The sequence below is a fragment of the Pocillopora damicornis genome, chromosome 13, assembly GCF_964200805.1.
Source record: "Pocillopora damicornis chromosome 13, jaPocDami1.2, whole genome shotgun sequence".
NCBI lineage: Eukaryota > Metazoa > Cnidaria > Anthozoa > Scleractinia > Pocilloporidae > Pocillopora > Pocillopora damicornis.
In genome coordinates this window covers 12410679-12432893 of record NC_142682.1, presented here as the reverse complement: position 1 = coordinate 12432893, position 22215 = coordinate 12410679, and the positions used below count along the sequence as shown (strand labels likewise).

At 37.3% G+C, this 22215-nt stretch overlaps 2 protein-coding genes across 3 annotated transcripts; one reads left to right on the top strand and one right to left on the bottom strand.

Annotated features, from left to right (window-relative positions):
- Nucleotides 1-2198: 2198 nt before the first annotated feature.
- Nucleotides 2199-12861, top strand: LOC113674620 (uncharacterized). The gene is made up of 9 exons (XM_089191943.1): nt 2199-5203; nt 5797-5847; nt 6414-6618; nt 6754-7020; nt 7482-7754; nt 7891-8166; nt 8473-8643; nt 11266-11490; nt 12548-12861. The coding sequence occupies exons 1-9, from the start codon at nt 4880-4882 to the stop codon at nt 12859-12861; spliced, it is 2106 nt and encodes a 701-aa protein (XP_089048069.1). The 5' UTR covers nt 2199-4879.
- Nucleotides 12862-13973: 1112 nt separating this feature from the next.
- Nucleotides 13974-16477, bottom strand: LOC149035530 (uncharacterized). Of its 2 annotated transcripts, XM_089191935.1 has the most exons (5): nt 16128-16477; nt 15669-15739; nt 15055-15158; nt 14681-14790; nt 13974-14118 (listed from the first exon to the last, which is right to left on the bottom strand). In XM_089191935.1, the coding sequence occupies exons 1-4, from the start codon at nt 16371-16373 to the stop codon at nt 14756-14758; spliced, it is 456 nt and encodes a 151-aa protein (XP_089048061.1). In that variant the 5' UTR covers nt 16374-16477; the 3' UTR covers nt 13974-14118; nt 14681-14755. The 2 variants fall into 2 exon arrangements, with proteins under 2 accessions (XP_089048061.1, XP_089048060.1); XM_089191934.1 differs by lacking the exons at nt 13974-14118; nt 14681-14790 and having other exon boundaries at nt 14820-15158; nt 16128-16385.
- Nucleotides 16478-22215: the final 5738 nt, after the last annotated feature.

Here is a 22215-nt window from a genome sequence, read left to right as displayed (position 1 = left end):
CAGAGAAGAGTAACCTGCGTGGATTATTGATTTAAGTGTCTGACAGTCAAAAGATTGACGATTACTCCCATTCATCTACGAAAACAGACCTTTCCGTGGGCTGTGATTGAAAAAATCTTAGGGAGCGTTCATGCGGTGACTGAATGTTGAAATGAATAAAAGAATCGGAAATAGTTAATTTTTGTCTTATCTCGTGGGGGTGTGATTTCAGGATCTTGCGAGTTATTCCAGAGCCGTTTTAGTCGATCGTTTTTTGTGGAAAATATCATACCGTTGAAAATTGATTTGCCAAAGAATCAGTGGTAGTTGATTTTTGTGTCTTACCTCGTAGGGGTGTGATTTCCGGATCTTGCGAATTATTCTAAAGCCGTTTAAGTCGATCTGTCTTTGTGGAAAATATCACACCATTGTAAACTCATCTGGCTGTTGATAATCTTCATTTTCCTGTTCCTTTCTCGGAAGTTTTCCTCAGCGTGTGTGTACAATTAAGTACTTTTCCTTCATCTGCTCTCTGGCCATCATTTAAGAAATTCACGGGAAACAATGTGAAATAAGGAAACGCACTGTTCTCTCCCCTTATCATGTGTAATAGAAACCTGTTCAGAAAAGTACCCAAGCTGAGATAAGATCTGCACACCAATTTCACTCTATTCTTGAACAGTTCACCGACGATACACTCAATCTTGTCCAGGTTTAAAAAGAAAATGTCGTTTCATTAAGAGTCTGTTCTACGGTTAAAAAAACAAAGGAACAAATGCTGCAGATACATTATAGAATTCTAAAGCCAAAGGTACAAAATCTAGAAGCAAAACATACAAACCTTATCGGCGTTTTTCGTATACAAGAAACGGCACAACTTGAACTTGGACGCCAACTGAACTAAAACTAAACGTGCAAGGTACAAATGTGCATAATGAAGGATGTTTAAGTGTCTAAGAGTCCCTTGTGGCCTAGCGCTTGGTAGTTCGTGCATACAACGAAAACAAAGAAAAAAAACTACCAAGTAAAAAGATGCTAATGCACATATCGCAGTAACAACCAAGTTGGGATAAGATCGTGCGTATCGACTACCGTGCTCAAACTGTTGTTATTCAAATTGAGGCTCGGAAATGTGCGTGCAATGCGTGCACAGGTATCCTTCACGAATCATGCCACAGTTTAGGGATTTTTTTTTAATCACATCAAATTTAAAGAAGCCGTTTAGACTTGATCCTGTTCTCAGTTGTTAATTGCTGTAAATTGACAAGATGGGGTTACTAGTAAAATCATGCAAATGTAACAAAAGTTCGACCACCAACACGTGCATATCAACAATCGCTCGGCAAACATTAAAAGCCCCCACACTTGATGAGTCATCAGGTTGTGCCTGGCAGGTAACAAATTATTAAAAATAATTGGATTATTTGAATGGCCTAGTTTATTCGGATTTTGATTTTGTTTTTTCTGTTTGTGGCTCTGTGCTAATTAAGACTCTTAGAGCGTAGCAGTGACGTGCTGTTAAGGACTGTAAAGAAGACGACTGAACTAGTGTGGTAGGCGAAGTGAAACGATGTGGCAAAGCGCGTGCACATACACTGTTTTGAGTTTGTAAACTTTACTAAGTGGTGGATAAGATTATCGCGTGAGCCAACCAGAGTTTGCAGTTGAATAGTCAAATTTTTTGGATTTTTGTGTTGGGGATACCATTTTAATGGTGGTTTTTGTGATCTATTAGCGAGCCACAGAAACAGGCCACTACTACGTTCAATTATGACGTGTCTTATGAATTTCAACGATATCCATGTCGTAAGTGTCACGTGAGGAAACAGAATAAGAAATTGAAGTCAGTCATTTTGATCTCGATAATAAAATAAAGAAGCAGATTGATCACAGAGCTGCTCAATCAAGAGAAAATTTAGGTCATTAGTCAATTACACTCAATTTTTCACCATAATAATCAGCTGATCAATGACATCAGCACCAGATTGCTTCATTACCTTCTATGACATCATTATACTTCTCGCTTTGATTTCCGTCAGCAAGGAAGCAGATTCATTGGGAGATGTGAGCTTGCATTTGAAAAGCTGAGTTCAAAAATTAACGTAAGAAGTTGAACAAATGACGATTAAGGTCCAAACCTGTTGTTATAACGGTAAGCGAAAGCTCCGATGCAAGCTGTGATGAATAGCGCGAAAAATGGACCTCAAAAAATTATTTCACAGCGTCATGTATCGGTTATGCTGTCGGCCTGAGGAATATTTGGCGTTTTCCGTATCTTTGATACAAGAACGGCGGAAGTAACTTTCTTAAGTGTAGATGTCTATCACAGCCCTTTTTTAGGAGTGTAGGTTAGGTTTACAAGAGCACACTTTTTAGAGTTGAAAAATTTTTGCCACTCAAAGAGGTTGTATCGTGACATGTAATGTCAGATTTTGTGCCTCGAAAAACCCTCTTTAATTCGAGGGAATCTACCAAATGCCTGTTTAGTAAGGCACGCAAAGATAAAAGAGCTAGGCGACAATAAAATCCAAAAGTAACAAGGATGACTATGAATGAAGAAGATTGACAAGGATTGTAAATGACTTCAGAATAATAGTTTGTTAAAATAGAAGTAACGATAAACAAAGAAAGAAGATGAATGACCAAGACTGGGGAAGACTGCAAATGACTACAAAATATAAGTCCGGTAAGGTAGAAAAACATTAAAAGAGGTGAAAAGTAACCAGAGGAGAAAAGGAAGAGTAAAGATGGAGATTTTCAAAAAAAGTTGGCATACACTTGCAAAGAAACATAGCAGATCACGTAAGTACCGAACATTCAATGCTTAACCCCTTCCCTCCCAAGATCTCATAAGTAATTCTCCTTACTGTCTGTTATACAATTCTTATGATGTTACTTCTGAGAATTTAGTATGGGACCAACTAATAATTTGCTAATTGATACTTTTCTTGGTTCTCATTACTTGTCTTCTCGATTTTGTATCGATATTATAAGGAGAAATTCTGTCTTGGTCACTCATGGGAGTAAAAAGGTTAATGTTTAGAAAATGAGAAGAAACGAGTGATGCGTAATAGGTACCTATACAGGAGAAGATAAGCTATTTGAATCGTCATTAAAGCTCAAGTTTGGTCTGATGAAGTAAGGGAACTTTCGCAAAGTAAAGTGAAAGCAGAGAAAAAAAAAGAAGGCTGGTTGGTTTTATCGCCCTCACTTTCTCCATTCAGTAGTTACCAAGCTATAACCTTTACGGAAGACATAAGGCCAATTGGTTTTCCAACCTGCGAACTCGTGTAATATTGCTGAGGGCTTGCAAAGTTAGGGAAATTCTGCGCCAAGTCTTCAGTTTTGAATTAATTGCTCTCCCAGCATTAAGATAGCCATGAGTGTAAGCATGGAAAATTCTCCAGCAGCTTCTAAAACCGAATAAGATGGGCTTCCCTATAGTTTACGGTTGGTTACATTTGGCATAATTTGATTGGCTGAGTTGTACGGAAAGGATATTACACCCTCGCGACTGAGCGTATTTGATGATCCGGAAGGATGGTCTCTTTTCTTTTCTTATCGAACATCTTGACTTGGTCACTTATGGCGTGACTCTCGCCAGATTTACTTGTTCGTTGTGAATAGCTTGGACGGCCTTCGTCAACGTGTCACGTGTTTAAGACCAAAACTAACGTGTGATGCGCCGTGAATTTTACAGAAAGGCGAGGGTGAGTCGTGAATTTTTGATCCAGTGTGAGGTGTGATCTGCCCCCTGAAATATACGTGACCCGTGAGTTTTTTTTTTTTTGGTTTTTTTTTGTTGTTGTTGTTGTTCATTTCGTGAAAACCTCAAGATTTCCTCAAAACCTCGCACAGAAGAAAAGAGCTTTGACGTTTTTCCCTATTAAATGACGCATGTTGTTGAAAGCACATGTGAAGCGTCAATGTTTCTAAAATTCGTGCTTAAAAATGGATCAGGACCCCCTGCCCCCCTCCCTTCCACTGGGCTACCCTCTTGCTAAAGTACCGCTAATCATATAGTTAGTATATCATGTTTTCAAAGCTGATACTATCTGCAGAACGGATGTTGATCGGAATTTTGAATATTCAACAAACTTTGCACGAAATTCAGGCGTAAAAACTTGATGATTTTTTTCAATCGTCAATGCAGTTACAGTTAAATCGTAGTTAATGGCCTCTACAATGTTCAGTGAGAAATTATAATTTAGTGTCAAGGTAAACAGTTGTAAACAGGAAATGAAATTTGACTGTAAATAATTACGCTTTAGCGTTAAATTATACGTGAGTAGTAAAAAAGGTTGAAATAACTTTGCTGTTACTTTCCTGTTCTAAAAAAACAAGAGATTCCTAAGGAAATTTGAGTCACCTTGCTCCACTGAAATTTATTTCTTGAGTACACGAAAACATTGCCAAACTGTAAGATATGACTCACGCAAAGTTATCGAGCTTCACAGTATGCAAGCGGACATGATCTCCTTACACATCCTCTCATGCTTGTACACGAGGTTGTAAACTCAAGTGCGTGATATATCACGCGTTAAAAGCGTGAAGTGGTCAGACAATGATTTGTTTGGTTTGACTCCACAATCACTTGACTTGTTTTAAGGACGACGAAAATGACCTTCGTCCCTTTTAGGAGACCATTAGTCTAAGCAGACAATAATATCAAATTTTACGTACAATCTGTTTATTTTGCTCATTTGCACGACATAATAGAACGGAAATAAACGCTCAAACTGAAACGAGTACGAAAGTTGATAATACGTGTCACCTAGATATAGTTTTTTCATTCTACTGGATTTCTTTTCAGGCAGTAAAACAAAACAGATATCTATCGGTTTGCCATTCTGCGTTAGCCCTCACCCAGGCTGTTGCTAAGGAAAGGCGCCGACTGAGGATGGAGTCCAAAGCAAATAAGAATTCGCACGTTCTTATGTTTGGCCTTTCAGTCAACTTAATTCTGACGTTAGGCTCACTTGGTTTCACTTGCTATTCTCTGCATCGATTAGATTCGCGTTTGACAACACTTGAGCGAAATTCACCGCTTAAAAACTCTCTGTACCAGATTTCCAATCCTTTTTCTGTTGCGCCAACATCTGCACATATTCGTCCAAGTGGATCACTAGGGAAAGAAACTGGTCGCGTCCAAAGAGCTGTTGAACGAACATCCATGTGCCGCAAATGTAGCAGTGTTTGCGCGAATTTGAATGGTCAGCTAGGGGTAAGTTTTACTCTGTTATCCTTTCTTTTTTTCAAATGCCATTAGACCCTTTTATTAATCTTTTAAACGACCTACCAAATTTAATGACTGGATTTGATAGAAAAAAACCTCTAAAGAGAGCTTTCACCGGAAAAAAAATCCAGTCTTAATCACTTACTCGCCGTGTCATCCAGAATTGTAGCAGTTGACAAATGAGAGAGAAATATGTAATTGATGACCCGTTTTAGCGACAACGGAGACGCTTCTTTGTCCATCTAATCTCGGCAACTTCCTCAATGTCCCATTCCTCACTTCTTCACCTTTCTTTTTCCGTTTGACTTAAAATCATTTATCATATTCAATACTGTTTTTTTTCTGGTACACTGTTTTATGAGAGGATCTCAATGGGGTGATGGCTCGTACGGCTAAAGGTTAAAATTTTGGTAATTTACGGCTGACAATTAATTTTTCCATTAAGGTTTGCTTTTAGAGTTAACTAATTTTACGACTTATAAGGTTAAACGTTGTAAGTATCTACTCCTATTGCTTAAATTGGCTTTGGGTAGTGAGTGATTAAATTAATTTTTTCCTTTCTTCTTTTCTTCATTCCATAGAATTCGACCGTGAAAAGAAATAAGGGAAATGTTGTTTGCGTTGAGGGTAAGAGGTTCCTTAATACCCTGGTGGTTCAACCACCATTAAATGCAGTTTCAGAGAAAAGGTACACCGGATTAGCACGAAAAAACTATAATATAACACTTAATATATCGCTACCATTATTAATACCAACAAAAGCATGTTTCATGCTACTAGGTTATATGTTTCTGAGAGTAAGCAAAAGTCTTGCTTGATGAAACTGTGTATAGGAACATTACAATAACCATGGTAACTGCTTTCTCTCGCTCCCTTCAAATGGCTGAGGAAAAGAGACCCAAAGAATGTGTACTGTGCTGAAACACAAAATCAAATAACGTCAATCTTCTGCACACAATACCACTCAGTGATATCGATAGTTTGATTAGCGATAGTTTCAGTGATAGATAAACTTAAACTGGATATTGCTGTACCAAACTAAATATTAAAGAATCGTAAGTTGTAAAGAGCAGCAAAAACATTCTTCGAAAGAAGTATTCACTCTTTTGCTTACTTGATGCAAATTTTGTTTCGCCTCTCTCAAACAAAATTCATTTTATTTTTATATCAATTTATTTATTTATTTTCATTTCGTTCTGTGGGATTTCAAGGCCCACCGGGTCCTCCCGGTATACCTGGACGCACTGGTCCCCAGGGCCCTCCTGGGTCGAGCGGTAAGAGGGGAAGAAAAGGACTAAGAGGTGTGCCAGGTCCTCAGGGAAAACGCGGCCTAAGAGGACCACCAGGGCCCCCTGGGAAATCAGCACAACAGAGAACAAACCATAGAGGTGGAGGTCAGTTAGGTAAGTTATTTAATCTGTTGGTTTTTTTTCTCAAAATCTTTTTTTTTTAACCCTATTCACCTGAAACTTTAATGCCTTTCCATTCGGCTGCTTTTTATTTTTCAAAACGATGTTAACAAAAATTTTTTTCTTCAGAATTGCCACACTTCATTTCAAAGCCTTCCCCCACCATAACAGTAAAAGAGACACAAAATGTTCTAATACCATGTAAAGCAAATGGCTTCTCACAACCCGTGATCACGTGGTACAAAAATGGACACCTGATAGAAAAGGAGAGGAAGTACTTTGGAGAAAGGAGTCTAAACTTAGAGAAAATTCAATTCCAGGACCGTGGTGTCTACACCTGTACAGCGGAAAATCTTATGGGCAGGGCAGAGTTATCCGTCAATGTCAGCGTGAAAGGTCTTTCCAAGAGATTAATAATCTCTCGCTGTCTTTATAGCGCAATAGTTGGCATTCAGCTTCATCTTTTCTCTTCATTAAATCCTTTAATGTATCTATTTATAGTTATACAGATTATTCATTTTGAATTCAAAAAGGTCCAGATACCTCCAGTTCATTATTTGCTGGTTAAAAGAAATGCACTTTCTAGTTATAATGCGAGCTTAACGTTCTCCGCACAACACGCCTTGCGACAAAAACTATTTGAATTCATCGTTTACTGTGCATCCAGGGCGAGCGTAAAATTGCGGATAAATAGCTCGCCTTATAAACTTCAATCGATAGTCTCGTCAAAGCTTGCTGGATCACTGGTGCTCTAATCTATATTATGATACTGCTGAACACTATTAGGATGTCCTAGTGTGCATTTTGTCTCATTTTGAACTTCGTTTACATTTTGTGGTGTAATGTTTTTTTGGTAGTACCAGCAAAATTTATTACCGAACCTAAGCGTTCCATAATTGCTTACAAGACATGGGACACTGTGCTCCAATGTGACATCTTTGGTTACCCTTCCCCTGTGATAACATGGACAAGATCAGGCGAGCAGCTTTCAGTCAACAGGCATTTTAGTAACGGTTCCCAACTTATGATTCAAAACACAACAGAGGACGATGCAGGCGCTTACGTTTGCCAGGGAACCAACCAAATGGCAAACGTTATGAGAGTGATATGGGTTATCGTTAAAGTTGTTGGTGAGTATAAAAATGTTAAGAACCCACAAATAGACAACAAAGGAGTATAATAAGAGTCTAAACAACCTTTATTTGATTTATGCAAACTGTTAGCGATTCAAATGGTAAATCTAATTTTGTTTGCCTATCTGTAAAGTGGATCCCTACATGGTATCCAGTTCTCCCGATGAAATCAAGGTACGACATGTTGGTGATACCGTGACATTAAACTGTTCAGCCGGTGGCTCGCCGTTACCCAAGGTCATGTGGTTCAAAGGTGGTCGACGTATTAATTTCAGAGTTATGAATGACGGAATAAATTTGATATCGAGTGAAGTTGTCATTCATGGCTTCAAGCCAAGTGACTCTGGGAACTACTCATGTGTCTTTTATAACGACAAGAATGTTACCGCGGAATCCAACACAACTATGAGTATGTCGCATTTTGTTCATCAACAATGCCTAAATTCATTGCGCGTACCTTCTTGTTAACTAGATTTTTAGCATTTTCTGGCCCTCTTTTTAGCACGGCACTGAGAGGTAAACTGGAAATTAAGCACCGAACACTTTTTTTTATGACAGCCTAAATTAAAGCTTTTTTTATATGACACTTACTTTTTTGTCTTTCCATTTCTAAGAAAGAAGAAGCCGCACCTTTTTTTTTTCTAATCTTCGCCTTCCGTTGTCCTTTTCCATTGACTTATTCTGACTGTTTGGTCATTTATTTATTCATCATTAGCTCTCGTCAACTGTGGTGATCCGAGTTCTCCATCAAATGGACGTATACATTGCTCACGATACTGGACTGGTGAATCTGTGTCCTATGTCTGTGATCCCCAATATCACTTAGCTGGTCCGGCAATAAGAATGTGTTTGCCCTCTGGTAATTGGAGTGGGTTACAACCCTCATGTAAGTTGTTTGTCTATATTCGTTGTCCAGATTAAGAAAAAGAGGTCAAACAAAAAGGGCAATAAACGAGGTATCGGCACAGTAGTCAGGTAGACTTTGTAAAGCCTTTCCCCAAGCACCTTATTCATAACCATTGCAATTTCCTCAAATGTGATTGGTGCATTAGCTGCTTTATTTTTCATTAATCATTCTGTAGATCTGTAATCGTACAGTGTAATCAGGCAGTTGAAGTAGCCAATCATACTAAGCCCACTCAGCTACATCCACCATTCACAGAATTTATCACAATAACCATAGCAACAACCACTTATCCTGAAAAAAAATTGAGGAATTTCCAAAATGGAAAGTTTTTTACTTAAGACATTGTCTCTACCATAGATATTTGACCTAAATGTATTTGTTGTTTTTTGAAAATTGTAACTGTTATGATCAATTGGTAACAGGAGTTCTTGTCGTCCAATTCTGTCTATCATCATACTCGTAATTAATAAATCGGACTCCCGCTTCACGGTCGTCCAATTATGTTAATCACTCGCATTATTGCAGACCAAATTGGACTCCACTCGGTCTTATTACCATTATATTTATATATATTAAATAAATTCCATATCAACAACTGAAATTATCTAATTCATATTTCCCCATTATTGTGCAAAATATCACGAAGGCATTGAATTCGTGGCGGTAAGTGGAGTATTTCTCACATGCTGGCATATCGTGGGCCATGACTGAGCAACGTTTATGTCGTTTCTGAGGCGTTAGAGCACAGTGATGGTTTATAAGAAGTGGCTGCAAAATTACCAGCCAACCGTAAAAAAATTACTTATTTTTTGAAAATTCTGACGTTTCTAAATTTTTTAAAACGACAACGCTTATAGAGCAATTTTAAATTGAGTGACGAAAGTATTATGGGAATCGGTATAGGTTTTGCTTTGCTTTGCTCTGTGATTGGTCTAAAAGACTCGCGCCATTCTCTTCACCAATCACGCCTTGGTCACCTGCGTTTTCCCGCGCTTTAGGCTGTTTAGTCGGTTTTACTTTGAGTTCTCAGTGGCTCTTAGAGGTCATTCCTTTCTTCTAATTCGCTGTTGTGATTACTTTGGTTTTGGTTTAACGACATTCAATCGAAGAGGGCTCTAATGATTATAATATAAATAATAATAATAGCGATGATAACAGTTATACAGGAGAGGATATTCTCTCTTGCAACTATATTCATAATATTAATAATATTGATGATGTAAGTGAGATATTGAAATTAGTATCAGATACTACTAATTACTACCATTAACTGCAATTTAAGGTGGGAGAATTTGCCATTCTTTGGAAAGCCCGATGCATGTTTTTATGTTTGGGAAATATTTTGATAAATATAACGGGCCTCTTTCTGGTTGAGATTCCAGTTATTTTTTTTTTCCACTTTTATTTTTCATTTTCTTACATATTACAAGATATTCCTTTACCCGCGGATAGCAAATGCTAATCGAGGCGGGTCAAATTTGTTTATTTATTTAGTTATTTTTTACTAAGAATGGCAGATGTTATTGTAAAGGAGAAAAAGTCCTAGCGTTTCTAAGTGTACGAAAAATATTGTAGAACTGGTTTAATTTGATTCAATTTTGTTGTGTTTGAATTTTAGCATTATCTCATCAGGCTCCATATATGAATCTTCAGTTTCTAGAATATTGAGAAGAGCTCTTTTTGTTTCTTTTTTGAAGGATTTCTTTGACAAATTTTTGTATTCATTAGGCATCTCATTCCAGACTTTGACACCGACACGAAGGTGCACTGTCGTTATGAACATCAAACATTAATTTACATACAACTTCATAATATAAGAAGGTAATTGGCAGAATTTTCGCATTTACAAATGAGGGGATTGCATGTTCTTTTCTATCAACAAAGAAGATTAGACGTAATACTCGCTTTTGGAGAACAACAATTTTGTTTAGATAGTTTTTTGACGCATTACCCCAAGCAACGAGTCCATTATTATTGGTTAAGTGGATCTGAATGCTAAATTTGGATTGCGCGTTGGGTAAGGATTCTGTGTGTTAACAGAGCCTGCTTGTCGAAAAGCGTGCGGCTCTCTATTGGTATACGATGGTTTCTAAGAAGAGAATTATAGCCACTTAAAACTCTACATTTTGATTCAAGAAGGAGCTTTGAGACGATGAATTGACTCTCCAATATTTGAGGATCGAGCAATTTATCTCACTGAGGCGTTATTACTCAAACACACGAAAAGGCGCTAGGCTTCAGAAATATTCTCATATAGTTTTTGTCCTGAAATAAAAACTTTCTCGTGTGTTCAAAATTTATAACATTTCTCGGGTAATACATAGCTAATAAAGAACCCATGAACAGCAGGCATGCAGTCCTCAGTTTTTCTGCTTGCATTTTCAACGGTCCTATGTGCCAAGTTTAAACATGTTAAAAATCAATTCGGATGAAATGTGTTTGACGAGGAAATTAACTTATTTTAATTTTCAAGCCTGTGAACAACGATGATTTCTGAAATACTTACCCTTCAGATAATTGTCCCACTTCGAATAACTGAGATGACAACATGAAGGCACCGGGCGTTTATATGAAAATCTCAATACTTTCTCTATTTGTCAGGTTTGAAAATACCATCAAGTATCATTCCAAGTTATGACTTGTTCCAGAGCCTTCTGCGATTTTTGGATTCAAATTCTCGCAAACGCTGGACGTTATGTTACCGCGCCTCCTCTCACGGCTGGGCAGCAAGTACTTTTCACAGGCGCTGTGATGGAAAGCCGCACACTGTTACTATCATAAGAAAAAGCCCGTACTTGTTTGGAGGATACACCAACATTGCTTGGGGTGAGAACATAGGGTTATTTAGAGAATAAATCTAACTGCCTCTAGTCCATCCGCTAACATCTACGCGTAGTGTGCGGTTTGTAACAACAATCAGAATAACATTTTAAAAATGAAAAAAAAAACACCGTATGATAGGTATTATTCCTGCATTTTTCCCCCTAAAACAATTAACTGAGAACTATAAGCAAATTAAACCTGCTAAATATAGATTCAGACGGGGCATGTAGCCTGATACTTTTTCAAGTGGAATTGCATGATAATTAACGACGCACCAATGCAATTTAAGGTTTACACATTTTGGATACATGGAGTTTACTTGCACAAATATGATGCACAGGTCGAGAACAAGAGTACCTCAGCCTAAAAGTCATAATATTAAATTCACTTTACCGTACAGATCAGTGTCCCGCGTCTCATTCTTGTTTGTACAGAGGTTGTCTCAATATTGACCTTGTCTCCCTAGTGGCCATCGCTACGTATACCGCCACTGGAACTTCACTGTCTATTCAAAACAAAATCAAGTTATGTACTATCACTGTCACTTTACTCTTACTGTCCATTGAACCTAATAATGACAACCCCCGCCCTTTATTTTTTAAAAAGAGAAACTCTAGACTATTATTACTGAAAATAAATCCTTGACCCCACTTGTTTCTATCCTCCTATCCGACCTACCTCCTGCTTATTTAGTAATGACCAGTCTTTTTCGATGTCACAAATAAACTCTCCCACAACCTGTAGAAATTTATCACAAAATAGAAGGGAGGCAAAAATCAACCAACCGGAGCTCCGCCTTGAAGCTTCGCCAGATCTGTAGTTTGTGATGTTGCTAATTACAATATCTTTATGTTACATCGTTTGTGGTTCAACCTCCTAAATACTGGTTACATTTGCATCTCTTCTCAGTCTTCTTTTACTTTTAGTTTATATCACTCGATAATCATGTTCTCTTGCCTTAGATTATTTATTGCCTTACAATTTCTATGCTTCCATTCACAAATAATTTATTTACCTTCTATTTCTTTACATTGCTGTTATTGTTTTATTTCCTCTTCAGATTCCAGTAACACATACGGCTACTCGTCCACTTCTTTTATATTTTCGCTCATCAACAAAGAAGGACTAGCACCATTCAAGAGCACGGTGAAATACCCGCAAAACGCAAATTATAAGCGCAGAGATTATGGTCCAACATTTGGTGGAGGACACGACATCCACATTAGCACTAATGCCAACAGTAACACTAAGTCATACACAAACTTTGGTGGTTGGTACTGCTCATTGCCAAGTGGATTACAGAACAAGCAAACAATCCTTGCTGGGTCTTACTACTTCACACCCGATGAGGTGGAAGTATTTTATCTCACCTGAGTCACCACATGGAGAAAAGATATATTTAGGTGTCCTTAAACATGGATTAATCCTGTCTTAAACTCAGGTTTAATAAGTTTAAGTTGATGTTTAAGTCACTTATACCTAGATTTAAGTTGGACTTAAACCTGGCTTATACTATCTTAAGGCTAAAACTTAATGCAGGTTTAAGTGCACATTAAATGTGTCCAAAACATTCCTGTATGTTTAAGTACTGTTTAATTGAAGTAAACAGAACTTAAACATTTAATGTTGTCAAAGTACCATTTAATGCAAATTAATCTGCTCAAAATTTGTTGCTTATTTTAGTTTTGAATCAAATTTGTGAAATCAGTGAAATATTATTGTTTTGTTGTTTCATTACTAAACTGCCACCCACCAGGTCACATATCACACTAAACAATATATGTTTCAAGTTTCTTTTATTTTAAATTCACTGGTACACATTCTTAAAGCTACTGCCTATTTGTAATTAACCCTTTAACTCCCAGGAGTGATTAACAAGTAACTTCTCCCTAAAATATCTTGAACTTATCCAGCAAAGAGATAATGAGAATTCTCAAACTTATCAGGTATAGATCTTTGTCTTGATATCACACCAGATTCTCATAACTAAGTTACAGGGAAATATGTAGCAGCTAGAGAGGATAGTTACCAATCAGATCTTGGGAGTTAAAGGGTTAAAATGTCACACATACCTAGCTTATTTATGCTTGACAGGAACAAATTTTCCCCATCATAAGTCAATAAATTTAACAATACTTGGAAGAAACTATCCCTGTGATCTAGATGACAATAATTTGTTCTAACAAAACAATTACTTCAGTTTGCCATTAAATACATGATAAATAAATGAATAAAAAGTAGAAAAAGTGTTAAGTATTTTTTCAATCACGACTCTTTGTTTATCTGCCTGACAGCCCAAAGTGGGCCAGCAGGTGCAGGCCTCTCCGACATGCCACCAACACTCCTTGGCTTAGCCATTGCCCTGGCATGGGGGGTCAAATTATTTTTGTAGGTTCTGTCTAGCCTGGCTTTTGCATTTGTCAAGCTTGTTCTTTCCCATGATAGCTTCTTGGTTACATATCTTGCCAGTTTCTTTTCTTTTTCACCAGTAATGAAATCTTCTTGCTCCTCATAATCTGATTCTTCGCTACTCATATAATCAATGTAAAGGATTTCACTATAATACTGTTTTTCTTTTGGTGTCATAGAAGCTTGTAGCATCTCATAGGATGACTGACGCCTTTCCAGTTTCTAATGGAACAAAAAGCAACAATTTAGTCATTATTTAGTTAATAACCAGACCAAATTATATCTATGAAACATATAATTTATTGTCAAATAGAAATACTTTTCTAACTCAAAATGATATCCCACAAAAGATATAAAATATGAAAATAACAATCAGCAATAAATAGAACTCCCAGAAAAAAATTCATGCTACAAAACAGTACTAAATTAAAGCAAACCCATATTATTTGGTTAACTACCAGCAAGGTTGACTTTCCTAATTAATGTGTATTTGTACACCAGTTGTAAACATACCAGTCCTACTTACAGTGTATGACAAATTTGTGCATGGCATTGTTTCATTTTTTGTTGCTGTATATTATCCCACATTGTATTGTGTTTTCAAACTATTATTATGTTGGTACAATGCCATGCACAAATTTGCCACAGTATTAAACAACACTTGTTGTCAAACTGAATTGAAACGTTTGATTCAGAAGCCATGCTTCAGCCACACTATCTTGAAAATTTATTCTTGAATATAGGTTTAGCATGGCAAAAGCAAGACAACTTAGCTAGTCCTTACATTTAGCAAACGCCTGCTCCTTTTGCACTTTTCTTTATGCTCTTCATTTTTCTCTTTTCTTATCCTCTGCTCTCTTTATTTAGTTGTTTTGAAGTACCGATAAAACTGAGCTGTTGAGTTAAAAACAATAATTATTATCGCTGCATGATATCCTAAAATTACAATACAATGACAAGTCTATGTGTATATGTAACATCAGCTTATGGATATATATTAATTAAAAGAATTAATGCTGGTAATATTGTGTTTTCCCTCTCAGTTTTTAAGTTTTCTGTCCAACATATTTCAGAAAATTTGTTTGATTTTGCACAAGGTAAATGCTTCTTGTTCTAACTTGCACACAACATTAAAACTTGATTCCTGTAATGTAATACCTTCCATTTGTAAGTCAGTCCATAGGCAGCTTTCTCCTCCATGCTCTTTTTTCAGTACTTCTTTCACTTTTGTAAAAATACTCTGGTTTCTCTCTGACTGTGGACTGTAATAAAAATGAGAATGTTATTTTTGTTTTAAACAATAGCCAGAGGCAGTTATAATAATATTATTATTATTATTCAGCCAAAAAAGGAAATAATAATTCAAGTAAAGCAGTTATACAAGAGGGACAATTTTCTAATCACTGCTGGTACAGTGCAGAAGCTACATGCTTTTTACACCTTCAAACTGACATTAGGATTTCTGGTTCTTGGAGGGAAAAGATTTCTCAAAACAAAAATTTGCATGTATTAATCTATCAGCAACATAATAGTTGAAATAACAGATTCTAAAAGTTTACCACCTCCTACTCCCAATTTGAATATTTTACACTGGCCCCAGACTCTAAACACTGGCCTCAAAACAGATAACTAACAGTCCCTTAGAAGAAGCTGGTCAGAGAGAGATTTAGTTCTTGGTGGTAAAGTTTTAATTCTAATATCTTGCATGCCATCTCTCTTAGTGCCTTGCTATTTAAACACATCATCTTATGTATGATAAAAAAATAACATACTCCTCATCAATGATGAAACCTTGTGTCACTTTTTTTTCTACCATCTTTTTGTAGATGAACCGAAACCGTTTCTGGAAGATAATATGGAAGAACATCATATGTCAAAAGTCAATTCAAACCACAAACTTGTTTATTTCTTTAATCAGGGTCAGCAGGGTTTTTGGGTAAACAGCACACAGTGGAATTTTAAACTGGGTAAACAGTATTTTTGCTAAATGCTTGCAAAATAGGCACAAGAATTCAGCACAAGGATGTTCCAACTTTGTGATAAGCACTAGAACCAACATCTACACATATTGTGCTTTAAGTTAACACAGAACACGCGTGATGGCGGAATGGCGGTGTCTTTGAAGACACGTTTTATGCTTCTGATACACCGCAACTGAAACTCTCAAACACAACTTAACGGTACTAAAGTTGAAAAAATTTATATCCTTAAAGTAATTAAAGAATATTTACCCTTAAGTCATTTGGAATCACAACATTTGATTCTCTGCGAGAGCTTTTAGAACGTTTGTTGCCTTTCTTCTTTGCCTGCCCTTCCAGACTCGCAAGTTGGTTCTTCAGCTTTGCATTTTCTTGCTGAAGGACTGCATTCGTATCTTCTAGTTTCTTTTGCCCTTCGAGAATCGAATCAATCCTTCTACTCATTCTTTCCATAAGAATAAGCTGTCTCTCTTGAACTGGATCGTTTGCAGCCATCATCCTATCGAGGAAGAATCCAAACACTTGCACGCAACGAAACGAAACTCGACCGAGTGAGCGAACGACAGTGAAAGATCAAATATCCCGCGATTATAGTTTTGGACATTTGATTGGCGTTCTTACGGTATTTGTCATGCGCATAAGGATCTCGGCCTCACTCTGGGGACGAGACATACCGCGTCCTCGATACAAACGCGCGCTTTTCAACGTTCAGTTAGAGATGTCTGGTGACGTTTGCAGTTCAGAGCTGTTCACTTCATGCTCAGAAACCCCGGTTTCCTTGTTCAGCAAAACCAATGCTTGGGAAGTTTTAATACCCTTTGTGTGTGGGACGCAAATAACTTTGAACCTAGAGCATCAAGCTACTTTTTGCCTGTTTATAGGATACACAGTCTTTTTGCTGGAGCTTATTTAACTCTTGACAATGTAAAACTCATGGCAGTTTGCCCTATTCCACGCCGTGCCATTATTTTACCAGCCAGTTATTAACATCAATCTACATTCACATGTCGTTGTTGTTTTTAATATATTTAACAATAAATATTATTCCCCTTATTCCCCTCGTGGTGGCGTCAGTGGTCCAGTGGTTAGTGCGCTGGACTCTGGGTCGAAGGGCCCGGGTTCAAGTCCTACCAGGGGCATGTCGCTGTATCCTTAAGCAAGATGCTTTACCCACTTTGCTTCGTCTCTCGGATAAGACGTAAAGCCGGAGGTCCCGTCTCACAACCCTTCTATGTTACAAATAAATTGTGGGACGTAAAAGAACGCACGCACTGTTCGCAAAGAGTAGGGCACGTAGTGCCCGGTATTGTGGTCTATCTCGATTTGTGCCGTCGTAGGTCTGGGTGGGTGAGGTGTGATCACAATGGACTGAAGCGGCTGCCAGAGGCGCCTTTAATATGCTGACGTCCGATCTCACCTCTCTGGTTCCTCCGCAATTCAGCCCTTGGCTGCAAGTGAGGAAATTGGCACCATTCATCTATCTATCTATCTATCTATCTATCCTTAGTGGTGGTGGATATTTAATGAGCTGTGAAGTATATACCAAACCAGTGAGATAAAAGAATTATAAATTTATATCTCAGAACACTGCAAAAAAAAGTTTTTCACACTTCAGCTTAAGCTGGGAAGTGGATAGCACATGCATGTACTATCCTGAGTTTGAGTAGCCAATCAGAGCATGCAAAAAACACTGTCCACTGGTTTGGTATATACTAAAATTATATGGTTTTGAAGAAATATACCTTATTTGCTCAGGTTAGTCAAATTCCCTGTGCAACCACCTTCCTTTAGTGAAACAGTTTCCAACACAAGAAATCAAGTCTCTTGTTCACAATCAACAAACACAGTTTCATTACCCAAAGAATTGAAAAAGCAATAAAATCAGTAGCGTGAAATATTGTGGCTTTACTAAATACATAATATTAATATTAATCTATGATTAATTCATTGAAGGTTGCTGGAGGCTGCTCTCGTATAGTTTCTGGTTCTGGTGAGAGATTATGTCAATAAAGTAGACTTGGTGTACACCAAAAGATTTGATGTGTTTTTAAGGTCCTTAAACACGGCATAAATATTATGATAAATTTAATGTTGTATTTAAGGCTCCTTTAACTAGACCTTAAATCTCCCCAATAGGTTTAACGTTAGATTTAAGGTGGTTTAAAGTAACCCTAAATCCTTCAAAGATTTAAGTACGGTTAAAATGACTTAAACATAGCTTAAATCTCAATGTCGATTTAATTTGCATTTAAGAATGCTTAAACCTCGCCTAAACAAAGGTACATTTTTAAGTCATGTTTAAGTTTAGTAAACATGGCTTAAATTTGTCTTTGGGTTTAATAGTTGTTTAATTTTACTTAAATGACACTAAAATTTGGCATTTTACCCAGTGCACATTGTTGGGAGACCACACAATGAGTAACCGGCTGAAACGAAACTGTTAAAGTATGTGATTTATTTCAACCAAATAGATCGTAAAGAAACTGTAAGGTGATTTTCAAAAGATAAATACAGTTTGATTTTAATATGTGGAGGGCAGCCTGGGAAACGATAACACGTAGGGTAAAACCAAACCCAAACGTGTTGCAAGGGTGTAGCTAGGGGGGAATCCTGGGATTTTTTGTCACATTTAGAAAAACCAGGAGCCAATTAGGTCGTCATCACAATCTGTTCTGTAACCTATGTTTGACACAGTGTGACCCCCCCCCCCCCCCACCTTTTTGAAAAATCCTGTTGCTCCTGCGTGCCATATCGTAGCCATCTTAAAGACTCGGAGTTCAATTTTTCCTTTTTTTCACGGTGCCTTTGTTATCGAAATAACAAATAGGATATCGCCTAATTTTGTTGAAATCGTCACAAAAATTGCGGTTTAAGTTTAGAAAATGACAAGTGCTTCTTAAAACACTTTCTGGTCGTTTACACTTGCAGAGAAACACGCCTGACGCAAACTATATTCATAAACGTAAGACAGCCGTAAAAATCGTGACTGGACGAGTTTTACATGATGCACCGTGGTCATTACAGAGATCAGTAAACGAGCCGTCTGAATTACAGGTATGGTTATCGTTCCTACATTTGTGTCCATTTCAGACCTCTTTACTAAAGGCTCCAAAGCAGGCTCGAACAGTTTTATCGAGTAAGGTTTCTTATCTTCCTCTTTAATTGAGATAAAATTGGTGCAAGAAAATTGTAGGCTGCATGATTAGTGTAACCGCGCGCGCTTGTTTTGACCAGAACTTACCAACGAGACTTTTCGGCTTTGCTGATGAAAAAGTAGGAATATAATATTAAGTTTTAAATGTGTGGACTTGTGATATTTCTGTGATCTAGCGCCGTTGTATTAAAGCTCGTGGACTTTAAAACCTTCAAAAGATCACCTGGGGTTTGTCTCTCAACGGGCATTTATTCGTCAGTCGTTTATTTGACGCTGGTGTCGAGAAAAATTCTGTTACCACTTTATTTCATTTTTTTTAAATATTTCAGGTGTCACATATGTTGACTACCGCTTTATAGATCTTTCAACTAACAAAGATATAAAAATCATTTTCAAAAATAATAAAAAAGTTTATTCAAAATGTTCTGATAAGAATTAAATGTGCAATAACTGTTGTCCTGGTGCAGTAGCACAGAGATGATCTCCAAGAAGCAAGTATATTAATTGGCGTATATATTTCAACATGCAGTACAAAAATCAAGATTGCAGAACGAAACTCAATCCAGCGACGTAATTTTCAGACATTAAATTCCAAGCTAAATATAATTTTATCTTTATATCTATTGAATTTTTCTATTTTGCTTAGCGAAAAACTCTCACGCTCATTTTGTTTGCCGGGGAATTGTTCTACTCCCCAGTTTTGGATTTGTTGCTTGTTCCAGAAGTAAAATATTTTCGAGTTCAAGCATGGGAGAGAATCCATTACGTTGGATGGGTTCCTTTATCGATCTCTGAAAGTAGATCTTCCCAGAGCATGTGTACGATGGGCGCATACTCGGAGACCACTATCCCAGACCTACGGAGGGAGTACCTACGGAAATCTAAGATTTAGCTGCTGAAAGGATTGAAAACCTGTCTTTTAAACACTAAGAGTGATGGGCAGTCGAAATGAAAATCGTTCTCAATTTGTCGTCCGAATAAAGGGAACGAATTTCGCCTATGCTAGCAAACCTCTTTGCAAACTGATATCTCTAAATCTCTAATATGGCTAAATTTCGCAAATGTCTCAAAGGTTTACCATATATTTAATGTTTCAGCCGTATTTTAATAAATCAAAATCTCCTCTTGAAAAGATGGGAATAAAAACATTGGGTGCCCTGAAAAGTGTTAATGTCTTTGTTTCGGTGCAAGCCTTCGGCACTCGATTCACGTTCTCTAAAGAGTTTATTTAAATAACAAAAGCACACTGCGCATCTCACTTACGAAACCTACACTTAAGATAATCCTCAACTAGACTTCTCTATGCCTTAAGCCTATTGAAACTACAGATCACCTGAAATCCTCATGATACTCGGTCAGTACATTTTCTTTAATGGAATCTAGGCTGGATACACCATAGGTGTTGAAGAAAAAATTCGCTTGTGTACTGTCACTAGAAAAATGGAAGACTGAACAATAGAGTACATTATTCTTTTCATGCGGACGTTGAAAATGTTAAAAAACTCTCGAGTTCCGTGACCTATTTTCATAATTTTTATCAGATAGACAATCATGGATTCGATCGATATCAAATGAAATTTTCATGGGTTGATCTGCTTTGTGTAGTTTGCAAAGACGTCGGTGATTGTCCTCTACGTAATATCCTAAAAAAAAAAGGAAAAGCCTATTCAATTTATATCCAAAAAATGATTACATCTCGAGGACGAATTTCCAAGAGTCAGGTGGGCTCCAGTCGTTTTCATTCCCTGTCAGTAAAATCTTAGAAAGAGGGTGTCTACACATAATTAACACACTTTCGATCACGAATATACCCGGGAGCGTTTCACCGATCTGATAAACATTTATTGCTCATTGATGTTCCTGCTAAGGACATTACCAGGTGCGTGACCTACTCGTGTAGCTTCTTCTTCACGTTTTGAAAAGATAATTTTTCAGACTCACGAATTTTTCAGACAAAAGAGTGAAATCTTATACTGTCAGTGAAGGCTCTCAGGATTATATTTTCAGAAGAGCGATAAGCATCCCTTGACACAGAGATCGTGGATTGAGCCGATTTAGAGAGATTTGTCAAAACTCTATAATCGAGTCCATTTACTTGACTGACATGTATAATATCGACACCAAATCTCACGCGAAACTTTTTTACCCGTCATTAAGCAAATTCTTAAGGCACACAGTTCAACGCTCACATACACACGTCTACGTTGTCAGGAAAGACTGCCGAGTGAACGGATCTCACTAATGGGTGTCTTAGAAAAAATACGTGAAGGTGTGACATATTATTGAGGAAATTCACATACAAACTACTCGGCGCTTGCCTTACCAGAGCCGATAAAGAACGCAAGCTTTTTATAAATCAGTTCACTAGGGGTAAATTATTTGTCGATATGAAGCGTCTATACTGAAATTTGTTTCTTCAGGAATAACGATTTGGCTCCCAGAGCCATCCGGCGTTTATCCATTGCGTGTGACTTTTGGAACTAGATTGCTGGTAACAGAAGTATTTGTGGGCCGACTAAAAATTGCGCCGAGCACGCACATGGCGTCTTTCTTTTTTTTTTGCAGATCACGTTACCGGACTCAACCTTGGCTTTTAAACACTCAGTGTAGAAAAAAATCAATAACACGAAAAATTAAAGTAGTGACCGAATTTATATTGTTATTTCCGAGTCGCCTGTTTCCATTTCTTAACAAATGCACGTGCACGTATACTTCGACATCACCGGAAGGGTTGGGAGTTAGTCGCGATAAAATATTACCTAATTACTGATTGCACAACTGGGAAGTCTCGGGAACCTGTATAAACATTTATTAGAGCCAAGTATAGCAACAAAGAAGTAAAGTCGATTGTATGCTCAAATAATTGAAATATTGCATTAGATTATTTATGCAATAAAAATTAATGTAAAAAATAGAACAGAAACAAGATACGATCGACGCGATTCAATCGGAATGACTAGTAACTCGTCGACGATACTAAATTTGAATAGATGTAACTGTAGCCAGTTAAACTGTGATATATTTCAGCTGAGTAAATTACACAGATCTCTGTATCTCAGTAAGGCTTTCTTTCTATTGATCGATTGACTGATTTTATCGATTTCTTTAGTTCTGAATGTAAAGTGTGCCCAGGCTTGTTAGATTTTCCCAAGAGCACACACTGTTAAAGCCAGGTGGAAATACCCT